At 45.9% G+C, this 20,894-nt stretch overlaps 1 protein-coding gene across 3 annotated transcripts in view; it reads right to left on the reverse strand.

The window, feature by feature from the left end:
* Positions 1-2,587: 2,587 nt before the first annotated feature.
* Positions 2,588-20,894, reverse strand: part of FAM135B (family with sequence similarity 135 member B) — a 300,914-nt gene continuing 282,607 nt past the window's right edge. For all 3 annotated transcript variants that reach the window (XM_079139217.1, XM_079139216.1, XM_079139218.1), the window contains 7 exons: positions 19,709-19,875; positions 17,300-17,391; positions 14,578-14,675; positions 13,155-13,306; positions 10,671-10,781; positions 8,965-9,078; positions 2,588-4,525 (listed from right to left, as the gene is read on the reverse strand). In XM_079139217.1, the coding sequence (XP_078995343.1) occupies positions 4,320-4,525; positions 8,965-9,078; positions 10,671-10,781; positions 13,155-13,306; positions 14,578-14,675; positions 17,300-17,391; positions 19,709-19,875 (940 nt within the window). In that variant the 3' untranslated portion in view covers positions 2,588-4,319. The remainder of the gene's footprint in view (positions 4,526-8,964; positions 9,079-10,670; positions 10,782-13,154; positions 13,307-14,577; positions 14,676-17,299; positions 17,392-19,708; positions 19,876-20,894) is intronic.

Raw genomic sequence — 20,894 nt, forward strand, 5'->3', positions numbered from 1 at the left:
GAATATCACCTATCCTTCCTAAGGATATAGGGATGGATACCTTGCAAAGACAACAGAAGAAAACATCACCCTACTTTGGTGTCTTCTTTGTCTTGGCCTCTCTTCTCTTTTACACCATCTGCACAAATGTTCCCAGCATCCCTGATTATGGAAAATTCTCAGAAATCAACACTAAAAACGAATTAAACAGTGTGACAAAAATTCAAAGTGGCAATTGCATTCGGAGTCTTGCCAATGTGCAAATGCTTTCAACCTAACAGTTTCCTGCTTAGAGAGAGACACCACCAGCCTGCACGCGAGAGCCCTGGCTACATTCTTCCCTTGGGTCCTAGCACCATTAGATGGGTTTCTTTTCTAAGGAAAACCTTGGGTTGCCTGCTATTACTTCTAATTGATTCTGTGCCATCCAGGTGCTCTGTGGGAGATTCCCCCGTGGCTCCTCAGAGAGTTCCTCTGGATCTGGCTTTGGCCATCACCACTGGGCCTGGGATTCTGTGTTACAAGCCCACCCCTCACACACACACTCCATCAGGACAGGATGGATGTTCCTATTCCTTGTTTAATGACCACCTGGCTCATGGCAGGTTGTCAGGAAATACTTGTTCCCTGATGAAGGACAGTGGTTTTTACTAAATTACCCCAATCTTTTGGGGCTGAAGATTGCTCAACTATAAACTAAAGATTAAAGAAATTTTAATTTTTTTCCTGTGCAAAAATTGTTGGATCCAAGAGTAGTTAACGTGGTCACTTCAAATATCGATATAGGATTTTCACTTGGTTGCTTCCAAGCATTAACAGAAAAGACAAACACACATTTTAACCAAACCACTGGCCCCTCCTGGTGGCCTGTTTATCCGATTCTGTCTGCTCTGCTGTTCTTCTAGGAGATGCCCAGCAGACAGGACTGTGGTGCTCTTCAGAGGGACGTTCAGAATCACGAGGTGTGAGCCATGCAGACTGGGCTTCTCACAGGACAGAAGGAGTCAGGTCCCCAGAGCCAGCCCAGGGGACTGGCCCAGTGACAGGTAGGAATCACTCCTAGCAACCTCAGTTCCAAGTGGAGAATTTCCTACTAGTATCAGCAATGGAGACCCCCTTCTGATTTAAAGAAAATCTTGCAGGGGTCTGACTTTTGGCACCTCAGATGTGTTCTGCATCTGCTGTTCCAGTGTAGTGTAGGTTCCCAGATGGCTTACTTCCTTTCTCTGTCTGTCTGCTGTCTCCTCTCTCACTCTCTCCCCTATCTCTGAGAGATTCCCTATGACCCATCCTAACTGGGCCACCTCTTATTCAGCCCTCCACCACCATACCAGCTGGCTTCCACACCAGCTCTTCCTTGAGGCCTTTCCTGCACTAGCAGCCTGCATCTCTGGAGCAAGCAAGACCTCCTCCTGTGGGTGCTCATAAAAGACCCCCACCTAATTCCCATTGGATTGCCTGTGCTCCCTGCTAGACCATGAGCTAATGCATCTACCATACATCCTTAGCTAGAGTAGGCCCTCAGTGCAGATCTGTGGAATGAAGGAATGAAGGCAGAAATGGCAGAATGCATCATGGTAACTGGCAGCCAGCCCATGGTCTGGCCCTTCAGGCAGCCTGCTGAGCCTTCCCCAGCAATGGAGACTTGGAGACTGGATCCCCAGCACCTGTCAAAGCTTCCAAAGAACCCTCATGGTATATCACATGCTGACGAAGTGACCTGAGGGTGGGGCTGTGTGTGATACCTCTGTGCTCCTGCTTGGCACAGACTTAAATTCCTCAGTCAATCCTGTGAATTCTAGGGATAAACTAACAAGAGGCTTTTCTCTCTCCATCTCCCCGTAGTTTCAAAGCACCCTACCTGCTTCATTCTGCTCAGTGTGACCTCAGGCTCATGAACAAGAAGTTCTGAATAATCTCATTATCAGCAATTTTTATTTTTAACTAGTTTTGGGAAACTTAACAAACCATACAAATGAACAAAAAAAAATTATACTGAGAATGAAGACATACTAGACCATTATGTTGGCAGGCGTTTTGTTTATAATTTTTATAATCAATAATAGAATGTCCCTGCTTTACATTATACATAAGTATATATATATATATATATTATGCATATATATTAGATATCTATACTTCAATAGAAAGAGACATAAAAAAGCCTTTTCAAATGAGGCACAACACACAACACTCAACACGCTTATTTACAATATAGAGATGTACTTTCTACACAAGTATAAGATGCGCAGAGGCCAGAGGGGGTTTACAAAGACAGCAGGACACCCCTATAAAAAAGAGGTGCACCATGCAGCTGGACGCTTATTGCCATTAGTTCTCACTGTGTCCAGACAGCATGTTGAAGTTAAAATGGCATCTGGCTATTGGAAAAGATGATGATCATCAGATTCATCCTGGCTCCATAACTACTGGCTACCCCGTCTTTCGAGTGACCAGGGAATGACACACACTGATGGGAATTGGAAACATGACATGAAATGCACTCCTCAAAGGAGCTGGACTCCACATATAGCCAGAGAGAAGCTGCTACAAACCTCCAGCCCTGCGCGAGCACGGCACTTGTCTGGGCCAGGAGACACACTGTCAGGGGCCACATGACCAGGAAACACTTGTCTCCTGGATTTTAAAGCAACAGCATCACTGCTTGTGAGCAGCCAGAGTCCGTGCCAGCACCAGCGCAGTAACTCAGGAAAATCACCCAGGGGGTCAGCAAACCCAAGTTTTAAGACCAGGATATAATGAAAATTCAGAAAGACCCTAAAGTCGCTGTGTGGAATTCTGTCCTTGCAAAATATTTGACACTGTCCTGCCTACCACTCCTATTTTTAGGAAATGCACAGGCCTCTCTCCCGCACGTTGTCTTTCTGAACTCCTTTCCCAGGGTCTGCATTTGATTTAATGTGGGAGGCTCTACAATGCCCAGATGAGCCCAGGTCCACTTGGCATCTGTGACCTGGAGCCACAGTCCAGATACCTGAACCAGAGGAGTCCCTGCACGTGCAGACCTGAGGTGGTCTCCGTGTCATCCATCTCTGCTTTCCTGACTCGTGCATTCCTTCCATGTGACTGAATGATTCATGGACCTTCCCTCAGCCCATACGGTCTTTGGGACCATACTAACCCTCCCGGTTATTTTCACAAGTTCCCTGTAAGTCACTTACCAATGACAGCTTAAGTTCAGTCTTCAGTCTGGCTTTTGTTCTACATCCTGATCTTACATTTGCCCCTGTCCTCTATCAGTTTATATCAGTGGTGACCTTCCTAGCCCTTTATTCCCTAAGGCAAGAAGACATTTCAATTGAAAGATATCCAGCACCCTTCCGAGGACTCCCCTGAGGTTTGTATCCAGCACTCCTCCAGTTGGATGTCTTTCTCCTTCCAGGGAGAGGAGAAGCAGCTGGCCATGTTAATGGTTTTGATTTTTTGCAATTGCATCCAGTGCTAACACAGCATTTCTTTGGAAGTGTTTCAGCAGGAGCTTTGCGCACACATGCATCTATCTGGAGTGCCCCCTCCTACTGACTATAGTCTCACTCAGTTTTCCCTGCCCCCGAGATCAAAGCCATCACAAAACCATCTGTGAACCAGGCTATGCATAGAGAGTTGGGGAAGTAGGCGGAGCAGCTGCTCAGTGAGTTCCCTAGGGTTATTTCTGTTGGTAACAAACTTGTATTTACTAAGAGCTTCACCCGTACCCCTTCTTGCATTGTCACCCCACTGACTGCTGTCCCAAAGTATAATGGGGATGTGCCACGCATTCCTTTGTCCCTTGTTTGGAGAACATGAAGAGAGAACAAGAGTGTGGGTGTCATGTTGGTTTTAAACAAGTGGCACATTGGAATCTAGTAAGGGTTCTATTTACACGAGTATGTTGCACTTCTGCACAGAGGTTAACCTGAGTTCTGAAATGCTTGTGTGCACTTGATTTAATCAAAATGATAAAGCTATGAGCTAGCCACATGTTGGACAAATCTATTTCAGTTGGAGCGACCTCCCTGTGAGCCGTCAGGGTGAAAGGTGGGCGGGCCCACTCCAAGTATCCTTTCTTTATTTTCTCATATTTTCCCTAAAAGCATCTTGAAAGAGACTCCAGGTGGCTAGACAAATTCAAGCAAAGTCTGTTGTCTTTTACACTCTGTGTTCAGCTTTCCCAAACCTCTAAAACGGAAGCACCACTACGGTTCAGTTCCACCCAGCTCCATCTCATGCTGCCTCCGTAGCTCCACCCTGGCACGGCAGAGGGGCATGACCCAGCAAAAGCACTCAGTTCACCTTAAACACTTCTGGAGGGCTACCCCAGGCCTGCTCCCTCAAAGCCACTACTTGAAGTAGTTGAGTCCTGCCACCAGGAAAAACTTCTCTAGGAAAAGTTCCGAATCCAGCACCGCGATGTGAGCAGCTCGGCCGATCAGGGTGTTGGCAGTGTTGGGCAGGGCATGAAACACGTTGTGCCGGATTAAAGTGCAGTCCTTGGCTTCCACCAGAGGGCCCAGAAGGTTGTTGATCATTTCTGCATAAACTGGCCCTGGAAGGAGGAAAGGCGGAGATGAAGACAGTGCAGAAGTTAGCAGTGGAGTCTACAGAACTCGGACCCTGTGCACCTGGGTCAGAATCCTATTTCTGGGCAGATCTTTATAGATCAGTTTCCAACCTCCTCCCTCCAAAAGTTTGTGATATAACTATGAAATAAAAACAAAGGACAGAAGGAAGCGCCAGGCAGTGTTTTGTGGGCCTGTACATCAAAAGCCAGTGGGAGGGGTTATTGGTGGATGGCTGTCCTCTCTGCAGGGGCCTGGGAAGGAGGACACCAGGGAGGACCCTCAGAGACTCAAGCTCCATTCCTGGAGAGCATGGTGGCAGGAGACACAGCCACACAGAGGTGGAAGCAGACACCTCCCAGGTCGTGCCTCTGCAAGTCACCTGGCATGGCACTGACTCCCCCGAGGCTGAGGACCAGGGAGAAGGAGGGCAACGCAGGGGCTATGGGTGGTGGGTGGCCTGCATCATCTTTACAATTGGAAGTCAGAATTGTGTCTGCACCCCAAAAGTCACTCAGGGGCAGATTTGCCTCAGACAGGACCCACCGAGCTATGCAGCCATGGTGCACTGAGCAACACACTCACACACCTGTCTACAGGGCACGACCAGTCCTGTTTTCCTGACTGCGACACTGTTCGTGAACACTTCTGTATCACACAGCTCACCTCCTGCAACGATCAGAGTGCTAATGCTCCTTACTTCTGATCACCGGGGAGGCAGTGCCCAGAGGCTGTGACGTGGCCTCCAGAGGCTGTGACGTGGCCTCCAGGTGTCCACTCCACATGACGTGGTCTGGTTCACAAAGCCAGCAAGTGCAGTGAGAGGGACCACACTTGCGCTGAGCCTAATGGCCAGCAGCCCCACTCCAGACTCTCCTGCCTCCCTCCTCAATGCACCCCTGCGAGAGCCCATGCTGTTTTCCTTTCCCCCCAGTTATCAGGAAGGGAGGCCATTCAGGGCTCTGCCTTCTCAGTCTGGGAAGGGCAGCAGACTCCTCGCATGCCAAGAACACTTTTTAGTTCTCCCCACCTCCTCCTCCAGGTCTTTGGAGGAACCCGAAGTAGAGAGAGTTAAATGTAAATTAAAAACAATTAGGGATTTGATTGTGAAAATCTCTGTCTTGGTCTTATCTTGACCTGAAAAAAAATGGGATTTAAAACAAAGGGTATAATCCTTGCCAAGACTCCATTACTGTTGTTTTAGAACGGTGGGCATTCTAGTAGTTAATGTCATGCTGACAGGTTATCATGTCATAAATATTAAAGGATAGTGTTCCTTTCAGAGAGAAAGTGGAAGTCAGTCGAAGTTCATCTGGAAGGAATGGTTAAATAAACCATACTTTATTGGCCAGTTAAATAATGCTGTGCCCTTTAACATGACGTATACAAATACCAGGGAGTAACAAGAACAATCCATGCAAGTTTTGATAAATGGAAATGGAAGTGAATCATCACTACACCAATACCATAATTTGATTAAATTGTACATGCAATAAAGATCAGAGGTCATTTTAAAAAACAGATAAAAGTCACTCAAAATGTAATGGTAATTTTCTGCTCAGATGTTACTAGCTACTAAACCCTGAGGAATTCCTTGGAAATTTTAAAAACATATATAGCATACCATTAATTACATTTTTCTCTAATAAAGTCCTGTTTGCTCTCGATTAACTTCTGGGGTAGGTGTAAATCATCTACAAGATGGTTTAGCAGATAAATCTGGAGGTGACACAAAGAGACTGCAGAACCTGAGAAGCATTTTCCTTCAGAACTTTTGGAAAAATAGAAATAATATGATTTCAAAAAAAAGCAACAACACCAACAATCAAATACGAATTAAATTCTTTATCAATCTTGTTCTATTTTTTAAATTTTCCAATTAAGCCATATTATTTGAATCTTATTTAAAAGTATAATAGGTAGAGTGTATTTCTCTTAAGATTGCTGGTGGGATTTAAGCCATATGTTAGCTCCTCTGAGAATACCGAATTCTGTAAACTTCAGTAAGATACTTCCAAATGAAAAGAAGAAACGACAAGATTCACCTTAGTCAGCAGGGCCTTTGTGCCAGCTCCAGCACTCCCTGCTATGTGCCTCCCAGGACCTCAGCCTTCTAATCTGTAGCTCTGGAGCGAGGAAACCCTCAGCAAGAGCCAGTGTGAAGACTGCATGAGCTGAGCCAGGAGCATGGGTGTGCCTCATGTATGACCCAGGGTGCAGCACGCTACTCCAAACCAAGGCGGACGCTCCTCGTGCTTCTGACACCTTTCAGGGTGCACTGCGTCATGAATACTCAACTTAACTGTAGCAAGAAGGCAGCCACACAGCCCATAAGTGAACGGGTGTGGCTGTGTTCCAATAAAACTTTATTTACAAAATGGGAAACGGGTCAGATTTGGCTGTGGGTTGCAGTCTCTGGACTTGTGGAGTCCTGTTCTCAAGGCTTTACTAAGGATCAGATGTCCCCAGAGGTACTTCTCCATGGCAGGGAGATAACAAAGTGGGCAGGGAAAATTATCAAGTGCCCTCAGGAGGAAAATAGTGTGGAGATTTCTGTGATGACTGCCTTTGATCATGTCTGAACTGGGAACAGGACACTGTCTACTGTCACGGTTCTCAGCGACTAAACAAAGATGTCCCCTGGGCAATTAGGAAAAGTAAGAAGATAAAACCAGATGTGAGAAAAGTACCAATACCTGAAAGTTAAGACTGAAAAATCATTGAGAAGCTTTAATACTTAATCTCCAAGACAGAAGTGTGAAGTAGACAGTGACGGACTTTGATGGTACAAATTTGAAGACAACTTGTCAAAAATCTTGAAGAGCATTAACTCGTTAACGTCTTTCCCTCAATAATACCACCACTGGGAGTCCATTTTAATGCAATATTATAGAAATGTAAAAAAGTATATATACACAAAGGCTTTTGCCACACTGCACTTTTAACAAATCTTTTAATTCTTCTGGAAGCAACCTATGTGTCCAAAAATGAGGAAAGTGTTAATTATGATATGTTCATGAATAAAGCCAATTATAAAAATGTGCTTATCTATTAGAGACTTATTTCCAATCCTTTTTGCATCATAACAATTCTAGAATAAGTATCCTTACAACTAAATCATTCACATTTTCCACAAGACAAATATCTAAAAGTGTCATTGCTGAGCCAAAGATATCCATATTTTAGGATTTTCTTATTTGAATTGTCAAATGTCCCTCCAAAAAATAGTACTTCTTTTTTATTTTTTTATTTTTTTAAATTTATTTTTATTGTAAGCAAATGGGGTACATCTTGTTTCTCTGTACATGAAGTAGAGGCATACCATTTGTGTAATCATAAAAAAATAGTACTTCATATTTTAACAAGAAACCTGTTTAACAAGACTTGATTCTCACAAACCCTTGCATTACTGAATGCTATCTTTTATTGTGTAATATTTATCAATTTCATGCATCAAAAATAGTTTATTATTTGCATAGATCATATATTCATTGGCCAATGTTAATTTTCTTTTATAAACTGCCTATTCGTACATATCTTTTGCCCATATGTTTTACTGAGTGTTTACTGTTTTAATTCACTGATAAAGTAATCTTCAACTCTCTGTTGAATAAAAAAATAATAAAAATGTGCTTATATGCATATTTTTAATAGAGACAAATGAATAAGACATTGTGTTAAACTGAGTTGTGATGCAAAAATTTGACTTTTAATATGACATATACACAAAATGAGACTAGAAATACATGAAAGGTGAGTAATGGTACAGGTACCATTAGATATGATCCTAATTTGTTGAAATAGATTCGATTTCTCCAAATGTTCTATAAATGAGCATTTTTCAATAAGACAGCATCATTTGGTAATGTGCCTCAGGGGACTTTCAGGTGCATGTACCACACTGTAAAAATACAATGGTATTTTATGTGTGAAATTAAGTTTTAATTTTTTGTCATCAAAACTCCTGTTGTTAGAACAAATAAAATGAAATAAATTTGAAAAACATTCCTGTTGTTTTCCTAGGTCCCAGTAGAAGTGCTCACTGTATCTATTTGCATATTAGTACCAAATCTTTGGGCCTTTGGCAGACTATTTTTTTAAATGCCTTAAAATAAAACAAAAATGCCATTTACTTGAAAATAAAAACAATCCAAATGCCTGACATAGAATAAACTGTATCAAAGGAAACCAGGAGAGCCAGCCCACCCCTATCCCGGTTTCAGGTGTGGCCTTTCCTTTAACACCCAGCCCAAGGGTTACTTCCCTGGGTCCTCTCTGGCTCTGCCCTGCACCCCAGTCGACCCTGTACTACTATTCTGTTCCAGGATAAGTCACAGCCCCACTGTCCCTGATGAGAACAGTCAACCTCATGAATTTATTTTTGCTTTTTAAATCAGAAAGCCCTAAAAGGATCCAAGGTGCCTACCTGTGTGTCTGTCTTTGAGGGCGGTTTTGCACATCTCGATCCTGGCTGAATGGAAGGGCACATAGCGGTCTTGGGGAGAAGCAACCAGCACGACGTTTTTAAAATACTGCAGCCCTGTAACAAGAAGCCAGCTGAGTGTCTGACCCAGGGAGCGTCCACTCCCCCTCCATTTGCACATACAGAACAGACTTCTCGGAGGGGCCAATGAGGAGACAGAAGGCCTGGTGTCATTGCATGAGCTCCTTCTGTTGAGGCTGAAGGGTGTGCAGCCCAGGCGGAGGCCTGGCAGGAGTCTACAGGAAGCTGAGAAGACACTGCGTGGGGGCTGTTGCCCCTTGCAGGGAAGATGATGCCTTAACCACGGAAGCTAAGGAGACACAGATCGAGCAACAATGGCAAAAAAGAAACATGTATGTGACAAAAAAATAATAATAAAAAGTGGCTCTGTGGGCCAGGAATGCTGAGTTTTGTGCGGAAGTCTGATCTTTCTGCTTCTCCTCTGCCCCACAACACCCCGTAATTCCAGCCCCAGCATATCACCTCCTTCAGGAAAACAAACCCCAACCGAGCCCCTGCTTCCAGTCTGCTTGCTGGTCTGTCCTCCACTTGGAGACCTAGGGGTCACAGCAGCACATCCTGCAGCGCCCAGAGCCCATCGGGGAGTCCAGGTAGGGTGTGCACAGCCCAGGTTCCGGTCAGCACTGAGTGCTTCTCACCCAGCTGCTGCAGTGCAGGAGGATGTCGGCGGCTCTCAGCTGAGTGTCCCTCCACTGAGGTGGGCCCCTGCATCCAAGATCACATCCCAAGGGCACATAGTGGGCACAGCCAACCAACGGCTGATGACTTGGAAGCAGGGAGACCCTACTTCGGGATGGCTTTGCAGGGTCACCTCAGCTCCCCATGGTTTGGGGACAAACTGAGACCTCTGTGATGACCACACACAGTCCCAGTCCCGTCTCCCCATAGGAGATGACAGCATTCACATGACACACTGAGGAAGAAGGAGGAAGGAAACTTGCTCCAGGCTACACATCCGCCTGGGGCTTTGCCAATTCACGCTCCTGGAGGTGCAGCAGTGCCCACAGAGTGTAAGGAAGGGGAGGACAGGCACCTGGGCTGACCCTAGGCAAGGCCAGCTTGCAGGCAGCACTGGGCAGGTTGATCCATCCCTGGTTCCACCTTACAGGACAAACAGGCCACTCACTCACCATCACCCCTGTCCTCTGTGGTCATGCCTGTGATGTTGGCAAACTTTCAATGTCTTTCTGCTTCCTGATGACAGAGTGAGTGAAGGTGTGATGTCAGGCCTGAGTAACAGCCCTCTCCCAGGACTCAGGCACCGTGCATGGACAGTATCCCATCAGCTCTTTTTATAGGCTAATTTGTACCTGGGTATGGCTGGACACAGACCCTGTACCTTGTGCTTACAACACTCAAGGGCTGCTGGAAAGCAGAAGCTGGCACTTTTGGATGTTGCAGTGACCCCACATGCTCCTTGGCTCTCCTCTCATGTGCTGCATGGGGAGGGGCACGAGAAGCTGAGCTCCTGGGTAGCCAGGCCTTCCCAGGTAGCAGAGGCTTAGCTGCCTGGATCTCCTCACCATGCCCAATATGGGCAATCGACACGGCACCAGAGCTAATGTGTGTCTCAGAAGTAGGATCTGCAGCTCCAACTCTGGACGGCAGCTGCTCAGGAAACCACCCACCTGTTTTTTGGCTTAGTTGGTAGAGGAAGCATTTGCGTAAATCAGCATTATCCCTGAAGGTCAGCTGCAGAAGGGACCCGGATTTCTTTAATTTCTGCATGAGCCACAAGCCTAGGAAGACAAAAATAAAAGAAAACAAAATGTAAAACCAAACAACACTCACACACAAAATCCAGTTAACGTAAAAAAATCCAGTTAACTTTAAAAGAAGAGCAGTAGGCATTTCAGCCAAGAGTTGGGAAGTTAGAGGTAAGTTTGTGTTCTTATATACTGGCTGCCATAAAGTCATCTGGCAAAACAAAATGGCAATGGGTTTCTAGAGTCACGGAGCTGTCAAAGAATGATCATTCAAGCTTCTTCTGAAAGGGAAGCCAAAGAAACAGTCCCAACATGAAAAGTACATTAGAATGTTTCTTACAGGCCATTTAGAATCCTGGAAAATGAGAATAAACCTTCCATTTCAGAGTCCATCCAATCAGCTCTGCTTCTGCAAACACTAACCCTGATGAGGGCAAGAGTTGTCACCACAGCAAACACACACACACTGGCAGAAACACAAGGAAATGAGCAAGACAGGATGCCTGTGCATCTTTCAACAGTCGCTTGCTAATGTGCCCCTGTGCCAGTAGAATGGACTGTAGGAAACCACTCCAGATTGGCTCCTGTGGGACAATTACCAGCAATCTGGTTACACGGATTTGCATAGGAAAGCCAAGGTGGCAGAGGAATGGACTTCTTGATAAGTATCCGAATGTCAAATAGCTCATGCTCACAATAGTGTCCTTGGAGCAGCTTCAAGGCAAAAATTCCCTGAGGACAACCCTTGAGTGTACGGGCAGCACGGGGCAGTGCAGCAGTGGACGGGGAGTGGCAGGGAGGAAGGCCGTTAGATTTTCCCTAATGCCACCTAATGGACTTGGACAATCAGGGGCTATGGAGTGTTTTTCAGGAATATGGTTGAATATATTATCTGTGATTACGTAAGACCCAATGACATTCATGGGCTTCCATACACCAAGCCATGCTGTTTTCTCAGTTAAAACCCATTATTTTCTCTGATATGTAGATGCTAATTCACACTAAGGGGGACGTAGGGAAGAATAGAATTGGATTAGACAAAGGGGAACGAAGGGGAAGGAGGGGAAATAGGAATAGGAAAGATAATAGAATTAACCCCACTTTACTATCCTATATGCATATATGATTACCCAACCAATGTAATTCTACATCATGAACAACCAGAAGAGAGTTATACCACACAAATGTGTAATGTCAAGATACATTCCACTATCATATAAAACTAATAAGAATAAATTAAAAAACCCATCAGCACTATCCACATGTTCTACAGGGAAGTCTAACATCTTGCCATGTCATGCAAAGCCCTTCATCCAGGGGTCTGACTGGACACTCCATCCATCAGCTTCTGTGTGCCCACCAACCGAAGGCTGTATTTCTGTCACAAACAATTTCCCATAGTTTGCCGATTCTGCCATGCTTCCATGTTGTTACTGACACCAAGTCTGCTGCCCAGAACACTCTTCCAGCCACTTCCTGCCTGCTCATCCTCCAACCTCCTTTCCCCGTCTTCCTTAATTCTCGACAATCCTATGATACGCACATGCACACAGCCACTTACACACTGCCCATACAGTCAGCGCCCTGCACCTGTGGGCTCTGCATCTGCAGATCCCACCAACTGCAGGGTCAAAATTGTTCAGAACGAATGTATGTCTGTAATGAACCTGTGCGTCTTACCTATCTTTGTCCCCTAAGCAACACAATATAACAATTGCTCGTAGAGCATTCACAGGGTTTTAGGCATTAAAAGTAGTCTGGAGATCATTACAGTATGCAGGAGGATGTGCACAGGTTATCTGCAAACATGCCATCATTTTATGTAAGGGCCTTGAGCTTCCCTTGGCTCTTGGTATCTTTTGAGAACCTGGAACCAATCTGCAACAGATACTGAGGGATGACTATACATGCACACATATATTTTATATACACGTTTATACATGCATGTTTCATATACATGCTTATGTACACACATGCACACACATAAACAGATACACTATGCATAAATATAGTTACATGTTCTCCATTTCACAGTCAATGATCTAAATTCCACAGGACTGAACATCTCAGTCAGAGCCTTCCCAAAGTATCTGGCTCAAAACGGGACCACAGGCTTCTCAGGGCAGCAACATGGTTCGAAGCCCATGCTCTTCCCATCACGATGTCATGCTTCACCTACCTGTTCCAAAAGGACCCCAGGAACATGCCCTTTTTGTCCACAGAAATCTGAAGACGGACACAATTCTGGAAAACACCTAGCCTGACCTCACTGAGCTGACAAGGAAAGGCCTCCTTCCTTCCTCCCACGCCTGGAAGAGGACCCAGTGCTCCACAAAGAAGTTCTGCCTCCACTGTCATGTCCCTGATCCCCATTCTAGTGTTGAAGGACACATGGTGAAGGCTTACCTGTACTAACCAGGGTGCTGTTGTTGTACAAGGTCCCCAGGTGAGGCCCAGACAGTGACAGGAACGTGTGCAGTTTGTTGAGGTAATACCGGAACCGCGGCCGGGTGAGGACAGATCGGATGATGATGTTGCCAAGGGAATGGCCAATGAAGCTGTTGAGAGATGGAGCATGCACGTGAGCATGTCAGCAAGGGCCAGCTGCTGGGAGGAGCAGGGCCAGGAGCTCTGAGGCCTTAGTGTCCTGCACCTCATTGGACGCAGCGGAACTGGCTGCCCATTCCTCCTCAACAGGATTCCCAACCCCTGTCACATTCAGAGAGATGATTCAGGTCCTCAGGAAGGGCAGCTCTCCACCAGTGTGGTCAGAGGACAGTGTGGCCCAGCTGTGCGTTATTGCCTCCTCTAGCTGTTGGCCCCCACAGCCCTGCTCAGTTCATCTGGGGCCTGGGGGACTTCGTTCTGAAATTAGCAGCTGGGCATTGAATGCTCCTGCTCATTTAGAGGATAAAATTATAACTTGTTGGCCTGGCCTGTGCAGCCAGTCCTGAGCTGGCCACCGACCTCCTTCCCATTTCTGCGTCCTTCCTCTTTCTCCTCTGAAGCTTCGGCCTGCCTGCTCCCTGCGCATACTGTGCTTGATACCCTGTTACGTGCTGTGCAAGCCTGCAACCACCCAAGACCTTGGACTCAACACATCCTTACTTTTCACATAAATAAATTCTTATCGAAGCCCTGATAGATGAGAGGTATACCACTCCACCTGTCCCACAAGAAGCACAAAACGAGCAAATACAAGCATGTCAGTCTAGGAAATGGCACTGGTTAACTGTGTCCTTCCATTCTTACCAAATCTCCAAATACTTACTCTCAGACCTCAGAATACTCATGGGTGGGACAAAGAAATGGTAGTTCCCCTCTAAAGACTAAATAGGAAAACACTGAGGGCTTAGCTCTCTAGACAGCCACGTGCTCAAGTTACGGGGTGAGGATAAAATCAGCACCCATGGAAGCCCTGGCATTGGGTTCTGCTTCTCAGCAGGGTTCTCAGTGTAGCCCAGTCAGCAGGAGAGAAGGCTGGCCGGGGTTGCACACCTGCTATAACTGGAGCGAGGGCTCAAACTAGTGAGTGTCAGAACAGGAAGTCACACGCAGGGACTCCTGTGCTAAGCCCAGTATTCTTTATACTAAGCGACCACGTGTCCACTCCCCACACACGCTGTGGCCCATGTGTCAACCATGCCTCTTGCTTCTTCCTAAAGGTAATCAACCCACTGAAAACCACAGGCTAAGTTATCCCAGTGGTTTACAGAAGGCATCTCTCCAAATGTGGAGGCTGCACATACTCAGAAAACAGAACAAAACAAAACAAAAAACCAAATCCCCATCCTTCCCTTAGCATTAGCTACCTGTGGTTTCCTTTTACCTAATTCGGGATATGGAGAGGTTGTACAACTGAATGTGCTGAATGATTTCATCCAGTAAGCGATCCGTCATGGTATCAAAGTCTGCAAACGTGTCTGTCTGGAAGGGAGAAGAAAACAGGTGTTGGGAGAGTCCTGGCTGACGCCTGGCTCTCTGCATAAGCATCTTCTTCCATTGAACATGCAATCTGGAGACACGCCTAAGCCCGATCCTAGATCTGACTTCAGGACAAAGGCCCACAGATTGGTGCTCTGATGAAGGAACTTGGGGTCTTCACTTAGGAAGCCGAGGTGCGAAAGTTGAAGAAGGATGCTGGCAGAACATGTGCCTGGTGGCTCGCGCAGGCCCCCTGCTTGTTTTCCCTGCTTCATGAAGGAGGAAACAGGCCTGGAGAGGGGAGGCCACTCAAGCCCCTGGAATGAGCTGGGGTTCTCAGGGGGACATGGGCGACTCCAAAGCCCACATCCTTTATCCAGCACAACCTTGAGGCAATGCCCCAAGGCCATGTCCAGAAGGTAGACAACAGCTTTGGGAATGACCATAAAGCCATCCATGTCTCAGGAAGCATGGTCAAAAGATGAGGAGGATAAAAGGGAGAAGAGACATGACACACGGGCCTTTGAACACTTGAAGAGAAGGCATTTGAAGAGGAAGATGTTTTCTATTGGTTTCTCTCACTTCAAGGATTAATTTTTGAAAATATGGATGGAAACCCAGGGAAATTGAGGGTCAATGTCTACAAACAAACAAACAGACTGAAGTCCCTCATATGTAGAGCTGACCGATGTCTTGGGCTCCCTGGAACTGAATTGGCTCCCTGGCGCTGTATCGAACTCCAGGTCAGGAAACATGGACAGGAGGTCTCACGAATATTCAACAGGGTGTCAGAGAAGAGAGTGTATTTGGCAAAAGGGTTAACAAAAGGAAGGCCTTTAGGTCCACGGCCACCTGCCATCCAGTGAACCTGGAGGCACAAGAGGAATGGGGACACTGGTGGGGCTCTCAGAGGTCATGGAATAAGAAAGATCCATGTTTACAGCTCCTCTCCCCAGGGAATCTGGGCCTTGAACTGAACCTAAATCCCCTGATATCTCTCTCTCTCTCTCTCTCTCTCTCTCTAATTGGTACACTAAAATTATACAGAATACTGGGATTCATTGTGAGGTATTCAAATATGAACATAATTTGGTCAATCTCATGACCCAGTACCTGATCTCTTAAAGGGAGGGAATGTGGCCTACTCCTTAGCATCGATTTAAAGACTGCTTAAAATATACGTCGCAGGCCTCAGATAAGGTTGCTATTATTATTTTCCTCGGCTTTTTAGGTACTGCTTCTTCATCTGTACATTCTTGCTTTAACATATTATTTATATTTTAAAAATCAGTTATAATTATGAGGCTGATGTAGTCCATGATAAGAAGTGCTCTGGAAATCACGGAGGTTTAAAAACAGCACCAACCAAAGTGCTTAAAATGGAATATATTGTAAACAGGCCAGCTCAAAAGATGTTTGTCATGCAAGACGCAGTGACCATGCATCCTGGAAATAATCAGTGCACAGTGGCCAACGCCTCCAGATGACGGGGAGAGAGACCCCGTAGGGCCCCAGGCTCCTGGAATCCAGGTGGAGCCCAGCTGTCCTTGGCTTTAATCACAGAGCACTGGGCACACACTGAAGGGCAGACATCCCTTGCTCACCGCACGCATCTTCCTGAAAAAACATCTCACTCACCTCTGAGGCCCTGAGTAACCTCTATTAGGACTAGATCATACTTGGACACATATCAAAGCCACGTGTGCATACACATGATTTTCTGGAAGTCAGGCATGGCATCTTCCTCTCCAGCTTAGGCTGATAATGGAGCCCTGCCTAACACCTAGAGTCTCTCCTCCCTCTTCTGTAACCAGAGGGTAGTACTGACTGACAAGTAGGAGAACTGTTGTGGAGATGGAATGAGCAATGGGGAAGGAATGCCCTGTACATAATAGGTGCTCAACTAATGGTTCTCTTTACTCTTCTTCATGTTATAGCTCTTTGCCCTGCATGTGGTGTGGCCTCAAATATAGAGGAACAAGGGAAGGCAGCAGATTGAGCACTAACAGCTGGGAATGAGACATGACCTTGCAGGGTTTTCTCGATGGTGGTCCTCCATTCAATCACCATTCCCAATGGTCCTGGGACCCTTTGGGCATAAACAGTTCTATTCCTCCAAAGGATGCTTGGAATGCTTCTGCCTCAAGTTCCACAGCAGGAAGCAATCAACAACATCTCTCCAGACAGCCCCAGCTCTGGGCATAGATAAGGCCTCTTTGACTAACATACCCCATTAGGGCCCAGGCTCCATCTACCTTGAAATGTCAAAGGCCTCAAAGGCCACTCTTGCTGAAAGGCAGTCTGGACCCAGCTTCTTGGCTATATAGATGCAAGTGAAAATGCCCTGCCTCCTGGCATGATACAGATCTCCAAATAATGGACACACCAAGCTGCCACCTGTCCAGACACCCAGTGAGGTCAAAAGGCACAAGTTGACCGCTTCACATGTTTTCATATCTTACTCTTTGTTTGCACCCAAAAGAACAACGAGTGCTTTCTCTGTGAACATCCCAGGGCCTGGCCAGTGTTCTGCAAGATCCCCTCCTATCTTACGTACAGAAACCATCATGGCGCCTGCAGCAGGTGCCCGCCGCCTTCCTGCAGCTCTGAGGCTTGTGTCGTCATACCTGATTCTTTTCAGACATGAGGAAGTCCAGTTTCCCTCCAGGGAGCCCCAGCTCTATGAAAGTCTTTACCAGCCGGAGGTCCGCACTGTTCCCTAAAAATGACAGATAAGCACCCCCCATTCCCATAGTTAATCATACTCAGGTGGCACAAGGAACTTGTCCTCCATTTCCCCATTCCCATTGGATTTCCCCCATTATATTTGAAGCAGATTATAAAAGCAACTAAACCAAGTCCCCCACACAGAGCTCTTTCCCAGATGTCCTACCTCGATGGAGTCATTCCCTTATCTACCACCAGGTGGCTTGTGAATGCTCTGTGCAGGGACGGCTGGAAACACCACCACTCCTTCCCCTCGGCAAATTCTCTCTGCCCAGGACATTTTGCAAGTGGTGTCACTTATGGCTGATGTGGCACAACATGATACCAACAAGACCCACTTGAATTACTTGCTTAATACAAAAACTGTCCAGCTCTGCTATGTATAGGCTGTGGGCAGCCCCCAGAATGGGTCACCCGTGGTGCAGTTATGTAAATAAAATAAGCACCTCCCTCAGGCACAGAGTCTGGGAAGAGCAGCCTCCATGGAAGCTCAATAGCACACCAGGGCCAGAGGAAGACATGAAGAACTCGAGGCTGTGGCTAACAGCAGAGGCACAAAGAGCACAGGGACTGCATTCCTGAGATCAAAGTGAGGTGGGAGCGGATTTCATATAATATGTGTTTAGGCACGGATCTCATGTAGGTCACAGGGGTCCTGCTGCAGCTGAATGAAAGTTTGACCCATTCCTCAGCTGGAAGGCCTGTGTAGTGTAAAGCCAGGAGCTAGGCACTTGGATATTTAAGTCCTTGGATCTGCACATGAAAAAACCCCCAGGTCAAGTTTTCAAATAGTTTCTAACATAGAAGTGAAATCATGGCTCACTTCACATAATTCTTTATGAAAACACCCAGTGATTCATAGGAGGGCTACAGTGCCCCGGGCATCAGAGGGACCCAGGCCTGGATGGATCCCTCTTCTCTAAGGATGACTGGATATGCCCAGATGCCACCTGCTTACCTATCACAGCACACACCCACACCTGTAGAACCATAGTCACAAATGGTCATGTTGCTTTAGAAAAGTGTTCATTTGTGTTATGGGATTAAATTGTATCCATTCCTCATTCATTTCTGTCAGTAACTTTACACACTTTGGTCCTGCTGTAGTCTTTGTTTAGAGTTCCAAGGATGCATCCTTAAGATAACAACTGTCTCAAGCATTTATATTTAGTATAAGGAATTGAAGGAATTAAAATACTCCCCTCTCCTTCCGAACTAAAGGAGAGAGAACATTCTGGAACTTAAAACATTGTTAGAAAATATTAATTCATAAGGGGCTAAATTGGAACCCTTACAAGAACAAGGATCTTGGGCTTTTTGCAGTGCAGGAAGGGTGTGTGAGCATCCATAGCTATTATGCATACTCAGTGCTCTGTTAATATAAATATACCCTTGCAAATCCAATTTCAACAAGCAGAACCTGTAGAATTCTGAAGCATCTAGACAATGCACCTTGAACTACAGAAGTCACCTTCGATAGAAACCTGGCTTTAGTATCAGTGGTCCCCCTGATGACCCATTGCCCAGGTGACAGCAGATTGACAGCAGCTCTGACACAGTACAGTACTGATGAAGCTGCCCCACCTTGAGAGCACTCCTCTGCTCCAGCCTGTATGGTGTTAAAAGGTGGCAGCCCCTTGCCCAACCAGTTGGCTCATTTTAACAGAAGACATTGAGAGGCTTGCCTCCTCCTGACTTAGCATCACCTAAGTCACTGGTCATGTACGATGCTGAGTGGATGAGTGAGAACGTTATTCTTTGTCCTTGCCAATCCCAGAACTCGGGGGAGTGCCTGAAGGTAAGAGGTGAGTAGGAACAGACAGCGGCAGTCTTGACCACTGACCTGACCTCCTCAAGATCCCTTTATTCCTCTTATTCCATTTCTTTTATAACCCGTACATGTCTTAAGTCCGGAGCTCATCAATTCCTGCATTCCTATTATCCATGCACGGTACTAATGTAATCAGTCCCACACTTCATCTACTCATTCACTCCATTTTTTCTTTCTTTCTGAACATTCATTCCATTCACTATCCATTTTTTTCAAACCTTCTGTTTATGCACCACTGGTTTATTCCAGTCATTCCTTCTCTGGATTCATTTACATATTTTATTTCCTCAACAGGCTTCTTGTGCCACAGAGATATTTTCTTTTAGAACAAGGCCATGCCATCTTCCTAGACTTGCTGTATTAATCCATTCCATGGTGGCTACTTGAACATTTTTAATAGATCCCTGATCTGAGTGAATTCATGCTATGATAAATTGCAGACAGTAGAGCACTTTGAGAGGGAACACTTGGAACTCACCGTCCAGGCCATGGACACAGACGACCAGGTGAATCCCATCTTCCAAGTTTTCTTCCTCTTCCTCTGGTGGGAAATATGGTATATCAGAAGCTAGTACAGATAAGTCACTGTACAGAAATCCTTCAATCTTCAGTTCTTTTTTAAATTTTTCTTTGGCCTGATAAAAACTGGAGAATACACTAATTAATCACAAGCCAAGCTGTGTATTCCATGTCGAGCAGGAAATGAGTGGGGCTGGTATGTGGGAGTGATGAGCATCCCTGAGTCAAGTGTCTATGAGTGGCAAGTACTGGGCACAAGACCACAGGGGAGATGCTGATGGACAAAGCTTTGTTCTGAACAAGAAGGCAGGAAAACACCCAAGAAAAACAAAGCTCAGTTTCAGTTGTACGGATTTCTATATGGTTCCTGCATCAAAGAGGACTTCTAAGATTTTATCCAGCTCCAAGAATTCAGGCAATCTTTAAAATGATGTCCCCGGGATGAAAGGTCCTCCCTGGACATATAAAGGCCACCATGGCCTGGCCTCCACCTGCTCCTCCAGCATCGTCTGCCACCACCCCAGGCCCCCAGATGCACACACACATTGCTTATGATCCCCAGCACGAGCTCTATGGCTTGTCTTCAGTGCATAGCATTGTGCATGCAGTTCTGCGTCTGAAACACCCTTCCTCCTTGTTCTGTGGCTCCTTGTATGGTTTCCTGACGAGATGCTGGGTAAGAGCTTGGACTTAGGAACCAGAGTGCCACCATCAGAAACCTGGTGCTGACACCTGCTGTTCCTGGCTGACTGTCCCACATCTGTAGAGCTTGGGACCAGCAAAATTTTGGATTTTAGGAATTTTTTTTTTTTTTTTTTGATTCTGGGATATTTGCCTACATATAATCAGATATCTTAGGGATGGGACCCAAGTCTAAATATGGAATTCATTATTATTTGATAATCTGTCTTAAACCCATAAACTGAGGTACATGAAACAGTTTCCTGATGTGGAATTTTCTACTTGAGGCGTGATGTCATTGCTCAAAAAGCCTAGGATCCTAAGAGTTCAGGGAAAGACTTGACTTGGGGTAGAGCACTTGCCAAGCACATGCAGGACGGGCCTCTATCCTGGCATAAACAAACAAACAAACAAACAAATAAATAAACAGATTTGAATTTCGGAGCATGTTGGATCTGGGATTT

Source organism: Sciurus vulgaris (genome assembly GCF_902686455.1).
Source record: "Sciurus vulgaris genome assembly, chromosome: 1".
NCBI lineage: Eukaryota > Metazoa > Chordata > Mammalia > Rodentia > Sciuridae > Sciurus > Sciurus vulgaris.